Genomic DNA, 13551 nt, shown 5'->3' on the forward strand with positions numbered 1-13551 from the left:
TCCTCAGCTGGAAAGCAATCGACAATTTCTGTTTTCACCTTCTGTTGTAACTCAGCTTTTGAGAGTTTTGTGTTTTTGTTGGTGTGTTTATTTTGTCATAACAGTAAAAGGATAGTTTTTAGTCTTTTTTTTTCTTTTCAGCACACCAGACATGAACCATTCACTTAAATAGGCCATTCTTGACAGCCATAACTCATCTGCAAAACAACAGGCATACTAAATGAAAATCACTGCAGGAAATGTGTCTGTTGGAAAGGGAGCTCAAAGAAATGAATCAAGACCTTCCTTTGCCATAGCTTGCTCCCTTCTGTATGGAGAAGTTTCTTATGCTCATTTTCCACTTCAATGCACAACCAGGCAAACAAGCGCAAGTTCAGTGCTCGTGCTGCAGTAAGACTGATCATCTTCACAGCCTAATCCAAAACGACTTCCAGAGACAGGCAGCTCGGGAGGAGTGACGCTTTGCAGTGAAAAGCAAAACATGAATTTATCAGGCTGGGGTGGATTCTTTACTTTTTTCCAGAAAATTGCCAAATTTTTCACTCACTGCAGTTCAGTGTTGCAATCCTGCCACACTGTGCTGTTTGCTGCACTGAGTACCTGCCATCTATATTCTTGTAGGGGTTCACAGAAACAAGAATTCTTTCATAATTCCCATTTCTGACCCACATTTCACATGCACAACAACCTGCACAAATAAATAGCATTAATGACGATGGTGCTTTCTGAAGAGCAGGAAGAACAACACTGGTATATGTGGAAGGGGGAAGGAGTTCTCTGGGAGCAGTGGGATGGAGGCGCTATGGCTTAAATGGAAGGTGTTACTCAGGGATGGAGTAGCTTCCTAGGGCTGGGGGTGTGTGCTCAGCAGCATGTACCCTTTTGAACTGAGTGCAGCCAATTCAGTGATTGAAGGGTGCTTGTCCTTACAAAGATGAGGATAAATTACAGTACCCAGGCTTTTATCTACAAGACCTCAGCACTCATCCCCTGACTTTCAACTTCCCTCTAATGCGAATTCACTGCCCCCAAGCTCTGTGGGGTCTGCACGGGCCAGACTCTGGTTTTCACCAGGGTGTGCAGAGCCAGCTCCTGCCCTGCAGCAGTTTCCTGTGCACGGTGGCTTTAATCTCAGGGCTCCCGGAGGCTGCTGGTTTGTTTCTGTGTCACCTCCTTCCCACCTCCTCAGCTCGTGTGCCGTGTCGATATAAATACCAGAGTATGGCCTTTCAAATAAAAGGAATCTTGGTGTATATATACTTTGTATAACAGATTTCCCCCTTGCTGTAAGGTCTGCTTACACTATCAGAGCTAAGTGCATGGCCTTCAAGTGAAAAAAGGATGCAACGCTGGTCTGTTTGGACAGACATTTTGTTCACAGAATAAGCTGTAATGTTACTTTTCCCCTCTTAATTCTTCTTCTTCTTTTTTTTTTTCTTTGTCATTTTGAAAGGTAAAAAATCCATGAAGGTGTTCTTACAGGGTCACAGAAAGTGGATATACCGAGCTTACTAAATTGCATGAAGTATGAAATGCAAAAGGAAAGCAAAATTATATGGATTTTATTTTTTCTTTTAGGACAGTGGAATACCCAGATGACAAACAAATATTGCTGATCCAGGTTCTATGAATTTAGAGTAACATCCTTACTCCTTCGGAGCACAGGTCACACACAACCAATGCAGTCTGCGTTGACACTCTCCCCTGTGTGGAGTGAATTAGGTAGGACTTTCAACCGCATGTATCTGGTAGGCTCCCTACCAGGATGACTAGTCTGGCCTCACAGAGGACATCAAGGAAGGCTGAATCTCTTGATGAAGCTTCAACATTAGGACTGCACATTTGAAGACAGCATGACTGAAAATAGAGAGCTGCCTTTTCACATGCAGTCCAGAGCGGCCCTTCCACCCTCACTGCATCAGGCCCTCCGTGAAGTGAACGTAAAGGACAGCAAGCTACCTTGGCTAACAGCCTCCCTGTTTGACAAAGAAAATTAACATGGACAAGAATATTAACATGTCAATAACTGAACAAATGGTATTATTAAGTCCCTGATAAAAGTAAGAAGTGAAACAGATACTTCCAGGAGCCTGAGCAGAGTTGACAGGATTGACGATGCAGGACATTTATGTCATTAATAGGAACAATACTATTTTTTACTGAATTATCCTTGCTTCTAAGTGCTTTCCAAAACCACAGAGACATCACATGCTGATTTTCTTGACAGAGATCAAAGCACTTCTTCCTTTCTCATACGTGATGTAATAATGTTGACACGTGTCTTCAGCACTGCTATTTTATTACCTACCAGTGGTTTCTCTGTTCTGCTTTTATTCTTAGCCTAGTTCTAGGGACAAGGAACAGTAAACACTCAAGAATGGAGAAATGGGTAAATGTTGATTAGACGAGATATACTACTGATAACAGGGCAATTAAGGGACACACTACAGTTCAGTAAAAAAAAATCTCATTGATAACTAATGGTATCTATTGCTGGATTATTTTTAATATGGCTGTTTTGTCATTAAGAAGGATGAGTCTGAAACAGCAGATTTCTGTGCTCCACTGTCAGCATAAGTAAGTCTTACAAGACTGAAGTATACATGAAGTATATGCTGTCAGCATGTTGTATTATTATGACATTTACTGTAAAGCTAAGTTACAGTTCCAGGTTAGAAAACTGGGAGATCATAACCTCTACCTTAGCAAAAGGCAGTTGAAGGTTGAAATGAAAAAATAAAAGTGTTCAATGATTTATCTGAAGAAGAAACATGGTAAGCAAGCACAACTGCCACTAAGCTCCTCTCAGAAACTGCATGTTGCATGGAACATGGTTACATAACTATGAAGTATTGATGTATCTCTAAGAAGGTTTAAAAACCTGCGTCATTTTTCATTTTGTGGCCATACACAATTTGAACATGTCAGCTTGATATTTTCCCTACAAGCTCTCTTTGGGTAAGGAGAGTACTTAGCTTGCTTAAATAGAGGGAATAGTTTTAACTGTCTTTTGGTCAGCCTTGCCTGCATGGGTCTGCATGAAATGGTGAGAGAGGGTTATGCCTACGAGAGTTTGAACTTGTGCCACACTAAGTGGCAGAGAACCACCAAATCTTGACTACCAGAGGACGAGCTAGTCCCTGACATGTGCTTTAAGAGAAATATATGTATTGCATGCTGGCTTGTGCCAGCCAATGTGGAGAAAGAGGCACTTATGCGAGGACTCAGTATCTCAAAAATATTCCCCAAAAGACAGCTCAGAGACAGTTAAGAATGAAAAGGATACCTCTTTTGTTGCTTGAGTAAAAATAATATGGGAAAATTAAAGACATTGTGCTTCTAAGTCATGGTTTGCGACCAAGGGCTCATGTGATGCTACAAAAGTCAATGCAAGAATATGATAATCAGCTGAACAAAACTGTTTTAATGAATATGGTTAACTGCTTTATAGCCACTATGTTTTACACTGATGAAGCAAAAAGGAGTAGCAGTAACAGCAGAAGGTACAAAAGGTTGTTGATGGTAAAAGGATAAAAATATCCAAAAAAGCTCTATGATACCAAGGACATTCAGAGAATGCTGTTTAGAGGAGATAAAAGCCCAGATTACAAATTTTTGCAAGTTCTGGTATTTACAAGAAAACAGAATCAAATTAGAATAAGAGCCCTAAAATTGCAAGACAAAAGACTTGGCACTTTTAGATATTCGTATTACTGACAGAAAATGTGATAGAAAAATTAACAGAAACATTACAGGAAAATAAAGCCCCACAAATGTTACACACGGAATAGAAATTTTAATGATGAAAACTGAATTGTGATCTCCTTCATATACAGTAAATGCGCAAGTGAATTGCTACCACTAATGGGGGATAATTTTTATCTGATCAAAATCGAACAGTTGCTTTTATATAAATGAAATCTTTCAGTAGAAGTTCCACTGAGCTTTTAACAAGCCAAATCTCAGTATTTCCAGGTCAGACTCCACAAGCAATGCATTAAGATGAAGGAGGAGAAAAACTGCAAAGTATCATCTATTCCCTATTGCCAAATGCCGACAGTTAGAGATGATGTACCTGGTATGTGGGGAAACTAAGCAAGTCCAAGCTAAAGGCAGTATCTTGCTATGCATCAGAGAGATTTAAGGAAAGCACAGCAGTGAATGCATTGTTAATAAAAGTGTAATATGTAACAGGTGGTACTCTGCAACATGCAGTGAAAACAGATTTTTACCTGTGATTCTCTCTAGTCTTTAAGTTATCAGGATTTCACATTCTGCGTGATTTCGCCACCTTTCCAGAATGTCTGGAAAGCTTGTCAGTTTAACTATGGCAGCAAAGTAAACTCGTAAGGGGTCTGCTTGCTAATGTCACTGTCTTTCATTTCTGTCACATTTCCTTGGGAGACAAGAATTGAGCGGGTTAGGGTGGAAAGGAAGGAGAAGACGAATGAGCTCAGGGCATGAAGTGCCCAGGGAAACACTGGATGAACTGTCAAGAGATACAAGATGGGACTGAGAAGAAATGCACTACTGGGAAAGGAAAAAGCAGGGAAGCCAAGCACACCATAGAGGAGCATTGGGAGACATGGGAAGTAGCAAGATACAAGGTGAGAAAGTAAGGAAATATAGTAAGAAGGCAAGGTCTGGAGAGCAAAACAGAAATGTGGTAGAAAGGCAGTGAATTACAGGGAGGAGGAGGAGGAGGCTGCATCTTAGTCTGGATCACACCTCTGCCTACTGATACTGCTCGTAAAAGGAGAAGGCAAAAGAAGATCAGCAGGAAAGAGATGAGAAATGGTGGCTATTGGAATGAATTAATGGCTAAGGGAGGAAGGTTTTCTGAGTTTAACCAAATAGGTCAGAGAAGGCCAAAGGAAAGCACATGCAGCCTGCACCTTCCATAGAGCTGTCAGATGGAGGAACTAAGCCAACTCCTCACTAAGGAGGCTGCAGAAGCACCTGGGCTGGGACCGCAGAGGGACAGGTCCCAGATGCCCAATACTGGGCTGCCACTGTGTGTCCTAAACCACCTTTAAGGACTCTGTATCAGTCTGTAGATCACTTGAGTGCCAAGTGCACCAGTGTGCACACAGATTCAATCTAAGCAGTGCAGCCCAACCTCGGCAGGTGCTGCCCAGGCAACTAAGGCTGTCTCCTTGCCATGGGGGAATCCTCCCTCTCAGAGCAGCCTCTGTCAGCTCCTCAAGCAACTTGAGCAGCTCAAAGCAGCCAGAGGCTGGCAGGGCAGCAGGCCAAGGATTCAACCTAAGCACTTCCCCGTAAAATCCTGGCTGAAGTTACACACAATAGTTGTGGAGCAAGCTGAATGAGTGCAGCATGGTTGTTTCAGCCCCACAAGTGCATGCTCAGCTTCCAGCAGCTCCCAGGGCATGACTCAGGATAGTGAGATGATTCAGAAGAACAGGACTGAACAAGATGCTTGGGACCTTCTCAGAGGGCTGCCCTATGCTTTTGATCAGATTAAGTAATAGCAGCTTTTTCTCTGGGATAGTTTGCCCTCTTGAGCATTGTAAAAGTTTCAGCTGTGAGATTTTTACCCATTTTCAGCTGAATTTAAAGCCTATCTGTCAACTGCTGGCATGCCAGGGCTTTGACAGAGACCTAGGCTTGGAGGCATGGGTGGGTCTGACCTCCTACAAGACTGATCAATTGCAAAGGAGCACTTGACGGCTTTTTAGGAGTTCATGCCTGATACTTCAAAAGCTTAAGTCCAGAGAAAATGCTCCTTCTGTGCACCTGGCTTAGCTCTCTGTACATCAAAGCAGAATGGAAACTGCTGCACAGAAATAATGTCATATAGGCTAGCTTGGAAGTGTCACTTCCAAAATGCTAATATGCATATAATTAGTTCAACTTTTAAGATTTATCTGTTTAAATGTTCATATTATGCATACATAATATGCCGTTATAGTTAATAGTTTCCAGCTCAGATATCTCACAATTTTATAACAACAGAATTTGATTAGGCTGATTACTCTTACACCTTGTTTCATATTATAATTTCATTATAAAACCTAATCTGGAGGACTTTTAGCTTCGTTTGGCTCCATTGGTTTTTTAATATGCTTGTATTTTCAATCCTTTTTGTGAATGCTCTGTTAATCTTTTTTATTCAGCAAGTTTTTAGACCTTCGATAACAGCTAGTGGTTACTATGAATTTAGTAACAGTGCTTTGCAAAAGTACGCATTTGTGAAATACAAAGTGTCAATTCTGATCAGCAGACTATAGCCCTTACCAAGATAGGAATTTAGAAATCTATTTTTCCATAAAGATATTAAAAAAAATCAAAGTCTGTAAACAAATACAGAGAAGAGACTCTATGATATCATCAGTAATTCAAGTTAGTACTCACCGTTTTTGCTGTAAAATCCACAGAGTATAAAACCCCTATTTCCTGTATGTCAGTCCTTCCCTCCTTTGGGCAAAGTGGAGACTAAAGCAAGTAAACTCTAGATTAATTGGCATCCAGACTAAATGAAATAAAAAAGAAAACTTCTTTTGGATCTGATATTTGTGTGATTTAGACTGTGGAAAAAAGCCATGAAAAGAAGCAAGTCCAAATGCTTTAATGTGTGCCAGAGCAGTAATTGCCATTTTGGGGTTGCAGTGTTCTGTCAAAGATATCCTCTTTTCACTGAGAAGTTGTTCTAAAAAAAAGGAAAAAAAAACCCACCAGTTTTCATGAATCTGCTCTCAAATCGCTGAGAACTCAACTGAAATGATGGAAGTTCTTTGGAACCACGCTCCGGTTACACAAACAGATTTGCACAAGAGAACAGTTAACGAAGCTATTCCTAAATTGGCTCCAAAGACTGATCTTTTTAATACTAGAAACCGCAATATTTTTATTCCAATGTTAAAACTTCTGCCATTTAAAGAGATGTGTGACAACCAAAGGGTGAAACAACCCAGCTGTACTCAGTTGAAAATGACATTTCTAGCCATGGGACAGTGTAGCAGTTGAAAAGCTTTGACTCTGAGTGAGAAGGATGTCTAAATTCACCATGCAGTACCAATTCTATCACTTTCCCAGAGTATTCTGAAAATCTGAATAATACAATAGAGTAAATAAAATACATAAACAAACTGGTATCAAAAGAAAATGCACCCAGCAATGAAACAAATACTTTGCTATTACTAAAATAGAATGAGGAAGTCAGAATGATTTCTTCTCTTAATTTCTTATTCCTTGCCTGACGTTCAAGGGCAACCTTTCTTTTTTAATAAGACTTCACTGTTTTCAACAGGAAACTCTTCAGCTGAAATGTTTTTAGCCCATACTACCTACAAATGTCAATATGCAAGAGCTGGGAGAGAGAAACACACACATACACCATGTCAACCCCACACAAGCCCTTGTACGATACACATGGTTTCCATCTAGCTAGGCGATAGTAGCAGAAGCCTCTGGAAACCAGGCCTTGTCAGATTTAATGTTACAAATCATCAGTGCTGAAAAGCAAAGTCACAATAATGTTTGCTGATCCTAGAATAAACCCCAGCAAAACAGTCGTGACTATATCTGCTTTTTCTTCAAAAGGGAAATGTAGAGACACAAATTTGGTGCATGGGGATTTTATGTTGAAAAGAAGTAAGTGGCTGTGATGCCCGGTGGATGTTTTTAAGAATGCTTTTTTTTTCTTTTTTCTTACTTATTCCCTGTAGCCTTACATAATCACCACAATTTTTATTTTTGGTATTAACTTGTACAGAGCATCATAGAAAACATGACCGGAAGGGCCCTTGAGAGGTCATGTGGTCCAACCCCTACCCCAAGGCAGGATCTGTTCTTCCTGTGCTGCTCCTGAAAGATGTCTAATCTGTTCTAAAGACAGCCTGTGAAGGGCAAGGGGTCACTATCCTTGTCTGTCTGCTCCAGGGCTCCAAAATCTTCACCGTGAAGTTTTTCCAAATATCTAATCTGAATCTTCCTTGTTGCAATTAAACAGATTACTGCTTCACCATGGCTACAGGGAGGAGATTAGTATCTTTGCTTCCACAACAGCCTCATACACTTGCAAATCTCGGGTGAGTGAAATTGCCTAGCTTTCTCCGTAATTATTTCAGTTTGGGAATTCTAATGAGACATTGGTTGGAGGTAATTGTTTAGCAAATGCATAAACAGCAGCTTAGAAATAATACTAATACTTACTGCGGGGAATAGCCTGTCCTTTGGGTTCTCCGTAAACCAGCTGGACATAACCTACCTCAGACCAGAAAGTCTGCATGAAAGCAGATCAGGTGTGAAAGATGGCTATTCACAGACTCAGTAAATAACTATGTGCTTCATGACACACAGTACCCTGAATTCTCCCTATGATGAAAAATATAGACCTATCAAGAACTGAACAGTGAATATAATATCCACTTTTTTGTGATCATACAGATGCCATTAAGACACATTCAAGAGCCATCAGCTACTTCTGTAGTATACCACAGTAGGCTACACAACATGGGGAGAAATTACTGCCCTGATTAAAACTCTAGGTCCTCAATTAGCCAGTATGAATTCCAGCATGATTTAAAGTGCCTGCTGTACCAAGCAGATGCCTTAATTTCAGTAAGGGACTTCACTATCCCCTGAATTGACTGCCTTACCCAATTCGCCTGCTGGAAACAAGTGGTTGTGTGTGTCACAGTTAAACACTGAATTCACTCTCTGTGGAAATGGATGACTATTCCCAGCCTATTCATAGCTGTGCTTTGGTCTCTCACCACGCAGAACAGGACTACCTCATGAGAAGAACACGTGAGCCCTCCCCTCCACCATTTCTCATTCCTCTGTGTATCCTCGCTGTGCTTCTGTGTCCTCTTGGCAGGACCTAAAAAGATACGCAGCGGATGCACCAATGCACAATTAAATATTACAGATGTGTGCTAATGCTTTGGGAACATGCCCACTACCAAAGCCCTGCCAATTTACACATTACTGTAAGAATACCTTAGAACTGGCAGCAGCACCATTCCACCTGCTGTCTTTGTTAGGGATCAGCATTTCTAGCCCTGTCTCCACTTCAGGACATAACATGCAGTGAAGCAGCACCTGCTGCTCTTGTGTCTCTGACGGGTGTATGTAAAGGCTGGAGAGTAGGTACAGGTGCTCAGAGTCCTCCTGCACACTGCCTCAGCCAAATGTACACTGACAGAATTATGAAGTTATCTCAGAACACAGATGTTTGGCTTTGCTGCCACTGCCTGACACTGGCACTTTATTTTCTTTATCGTGTGTTGAACTGAAAGCATTTTTTTTAGGCCCTGACCTTGGCAGCAGTTGCTACTGCATTTCATCATAAAGATAGGAGAAAAGAAAAGGGGAAAAAGAAGAAAAGGGACTTAGTGGATTTTCATGATGCCCTTTGTAATCCTGAATACTTCAGCTGAGGCCCTCTAACACTTTTACTTATCAAACTAACTACGTCTTCCACTCCTTCATAGACATATTTTTTACCCAACCTTAGCACGCCTTTCATGTGATTTAAAAATACACATATTTTTCCAGTTGACAGACATGACTGAAAAAAACCTGTGTTAATTCTGCACTGACCTTTTCTGAAATAAGTTGTTTGTGTTTTGAGCTGCATTCTGTCACATTTGTTTGGCGTATCAGTTTGTAGTTCAGCTCATTTGAGGATGAAGTTGCCTGTAAAGCCTGTACATGAACCCGCAGGTTCTACTAGTTTATCTATAAATTGTCATGACCTTCCTGGTCAATATAACTGAGTATTCTGTAAAATCTTTTGCTAATCTGGCAGTTATGAACAGGCATTGATGACTTAATGACTGTAACACAGGGTGAAGCAATTCACTGAAAAGATTTCTTCTGAGGATGGTAAAATTACAAGTCCTACTGTTCCACTAATACATCCCACTATTGTGCTCCACACCTGTACACCACACGTTGCTGGTGGTCTCTGTGTTTTCAGTTTATTCCTACAGGAATGAGACTTCGCTCCCCAAGGCCCACATTTCTGTTCTCAGCTTCCCCTGCCCCAGGTCCACCTGTGTGAAAGCCTGCTGTGTCATCCAGGAGATCCTTCGGCGTATTTCCCACTCAGTGAAATGCAACCTTTTACAACTTCAGAAACCCCTCTCACCCAGCCTTTTGGTTTCAGTAAAGGCCATGCAGACACGCTCTTACTTATTAAAAAAGAAAGCAAAAAAATACAGAGCAGTGAAGACAAATTTCTTGTCAGTATCTGCTGCAGAACAATGTCAATCCAATGAGCAAATGGGGTGAAAATCTAGTTTTGATGCAAATCTATGAAATCATTGCTGTCTGAGCTACAGCCTTCTTGACAAGAGTGAAATCCTGTCTCACTATTATTTCAATATACGAAACTGAAATTCAAAATAAGGAATTTATAATTACCCATACTCAGTGTTTAGAAGAAATCAGACAGGAAGACAGCATGGGAAACAGAAAGCATCCTTCTGTACTTTTTGTTATAAAGGGATACCTTTACAGTTACTTCATCAGCCCCCAGAAATATTTCAGGTGCTATTGTGTAACTCAATGAAACTATAAGGCATCTGACTTTATTTTATGTACTTACTCAAAAAAAGTGGTCCATCCAGTCTCATCACTTTTAGTTGCCAGAAGTCCACTGTTGCCATGGTAGGTAAATAAGACAAGCTCCTGACCTTGTGCAGTCATGCTTTTCAAACATCCGTTAGTGCCTATCGTCAACCAGATGACTTGGTTATCAGGAGAGACGACTCTTACTGGCATCCGGTTGGGATCCCGTCTGATACGAAGAGTATTCCCATTGCTATCTGTCACTGCAGTAATATCATTATCATTACTGTAGCTAAAATTGTACAGGTAGTCTCCGGTGACTAAACTCACAGTATATTGGTGAGTCCCATTGATATCAAAGATATAAAGCTCTTGGTCAGTTGGAGAAGCAACTTCGTAAAAGTTCACTGAATTCAATGAGGGTTTGTTCTTTGACACGGCCCGTATCCTAATATTTCCAAGATCAGCAATATAAAGGGTGCCATCTGGAGACACAGCTAAGGAGGAAGGGGCATTAAGTTTGGCATCTTTAGCATAGCCATCTCCGTTTTGGTAACAGTCACAGTTGACATCGTTTTTGCAATCACACTCTGAGGGTATCCCAGCAACTAATGAGATCTCTCCATCAGTTGTGACCTGTCTTATCCTATTAATCTTCTTTTCATCAGTTTCTGTAATGTAAAGTACCCCACTGTAGGACACGGCAATGGCGGTTGCTGACTCCAGCGTGGTCTGTACAGCGTGCTTTCCCACCGTGTACTCCACTCCAGGAACCTGGCAATGCATCGGCCTCCCTGCAGCAATGCGAACCTGACGGTTTTCAGTGATCTGCAACACCACATTATTATCCAAAACATAGATGGAGTTATCCATTGGGTTGATAGCTAAATCTGTAGGCCACTCCAGACGAACCTTAACAAACAGAAGTGTTTTGTTAAACAGCTGACCAGTGCAGATTAAATGAATGAATGCACCTTTAGTTTAGACCCTGCTGTGAGGATACTTTTCATCTCACAACAAAAGGACATATATGAAAATACATGCAGCAAACTGAAGCTTTTCAGGGAGGCAAGGGAAACTTTATTGAAAACAAAAGCCAGTTGCTTTGGAACTATATCTTACAGGATATATGCATTTGTGATATCAAAATCTAAATGCATACTTCAAGGACAGTACTCATCTTTAATTCCTGTAATAGCAAAAAGAACTTACTATCTTTCAGATTACAAAACATCATAGTGTACTCCATTTCTAAACACACCACTAGTAATGTCCCCTCTTAAGTACACAAGGTTCTTGAGACAAAAAAAAATTGCTTTTTTTGTGTATATCCTCTCATGCACTCTGGTAGGCTAAGGATGTTAGTGATTCTGAAACCATCAACATGCCAAGATAGTTCTAACAGATCTGCCATTCTCCCAGTATTTACTACCAGACTTAATGTTTCCTGCTGATAGTTATGCTGTTCTAAACTGAACTGAACTTTATGGGCAGAAAAATTGAATACAGGAGCATTTACAGCTAAGAGGATACACTGCGATTCATGCCCTTGGAAGAGGTTTCTTTCTCCTCAAATTCTGTGTTAAATACCCATTACACACTCCACCCACCCAGCTCTATTTTAAGGTGCAAGAAAGCTGCATTTGCATTTCTAGCCCCAGCTAAGCTTTCCAAATTAGCAGCAGCTAAAAAATACCTGGCTGATGTGCATGCTGGTATCACAGGTCAATGGTCTTGCTGAGGTCAGGTCATTGGAGCCAAGCAGAGTGGATATTATTCCATTCTGATCCACTTTTCTGATCATGGTCCCATCAACAAAGTAGATTAACCCATTCTTGTCGATTGCTATTCCTTTAGTGAACAGAATAAAAATCAGGGTGTTTTTTTTTTTTGCACTAGCAGTGACTATGTATCTGTAACTAAGAGCATAAGTGATATGTATCTAGTGCAAATTAAGGGCAGAAAAGATGGTTTTAGGCAGTAGGTAGTAAAACAGCTTGAAAATATATTTTGCATAAAAAAAACAACATTCAGTATAAAATCTACTATTGTTTATGATATTTGCTGTTCATTTACTGCTGTATGTTAAGAAGGGCCTAGCTTTTAAGTTAACCTGAAAGATGGGAGAAGTGGGACCAGAAGCAAAACTGATTTTAAATCTTCACTGCTGCCTGCCAAATGCATAATCTAAATGAGCATTTAAAAATGCTCAATAACCACGCAAGCCAAGCACTTCCTGAAAATCAACCCAGGACCCCTGTAGATCTCTTCCTCAGTGGTCTTTCCAGTTGGAAAAAATGACTCAAAACCACATTTCTGACCCGACTACTGGGTTCAGTGATTAAGCATGGTCATGTTCCCTGCTCTGAATCCCTTATTAGTTTGAAAGTTACGGAGGGGGGGATAGCTTTTTTTACCTTTAGGGCTCATGAGAGTTGCCTCCACTGCCTTGCCTCCATCACCACACCTTGCCTCATCAAACGGTAGGCACTGCTCCCCTGTTCCTCCTATTATCTCAGCATTTTTGGTCAGGTCTTTCGCACCCGTGAGCGACTTGGGCCGATAAATCCTGCGTGTGTTTGTGTCAGAAACGTACAAATCTCCTGTCACGGGGTCAGTTGCGAGGTAGTATCTGTGAGCAGGGTTGTTGCTGTAAAATGGAATTAAACATTGCGTATGCTGTGATTAACTGCCAGTAACACTTGATCAAGAAGAAAAGGCTTCAGTTCATACACACTGATAACACATAAATAGTTAAAACCATCGGAGATGCTCTAGGCATAGGCAGCACGAGGTCATGGCCCCAAAACCTTTTCTGGGTCATGTTTCTTGCCTGTGGCACAAGCAGTCCAGTCTAGACTACTCATCCTTTTGGGACAGAAGATCCATGGTGTCCATGATGCTCACAGGCCTGTTCCTTGCTCTGTAATTAGAGACAGCTCCTTTCTCGTAATCAGCCAAATGAAAATACTGGAGTCTAAAAACTCCAAGGCTTTCTGGGAACCTTGATCC

At 41.0% G+C, this 13551-nt stretch overlaps 1 protein-coding gene across 6 annotated transcripts in view; it reads right to left on the reverse strand.

Annotated features, from left to right (window-relative positions):
- Positions 1 to 13551, reverse strand: part of TENM3 (teneurin transmembrane protein 3) — a 1300329-nt gene that overhangs the window by 24092 nt on the left and 1262686 nt on the right. For all 6 annotated transcript variants that reach the window (XM_061372205.1, XM_061372214.1, XM_061372239.1 and 3 more), the window contains 3 exons: positions 12957 to 13189; positions 12236 to 12390; positions 10577 to 11451 (listed from right to left, as the gene is read on the reverse strand). In XM_061372205.1, coding sequence (XP_061228189.1) covers positions 10577 to 11451; positions 12236 to 12390; positions 12957 to 13189 — 1263 coding nt within the window. The remainder of the gene's footprint in view (positions 1 to 10576; positions 11452 to 12235; positions 12391 to 12956; positions 13190 to 13551) is intronic.

The sequence above is a fragment of the Neopsephotus bourkii genome, unplaced genomic scaffold, assembly GCF_033783945.1.
Source record: "Neopsephotus bourkii isolate Nb327-2 ecotype Australia unplaced genomic scaffold, CSIRO-AGI_Nbou_v1 NB_168, whole genome shotgun sequence".
Classification (NCBI taxonomy): Eukaryota; Metazoa; Chordata; class Aves; order Psittaciformes; family Psittacidae; genus Neopsephotus; species Neopsephotus bourkii.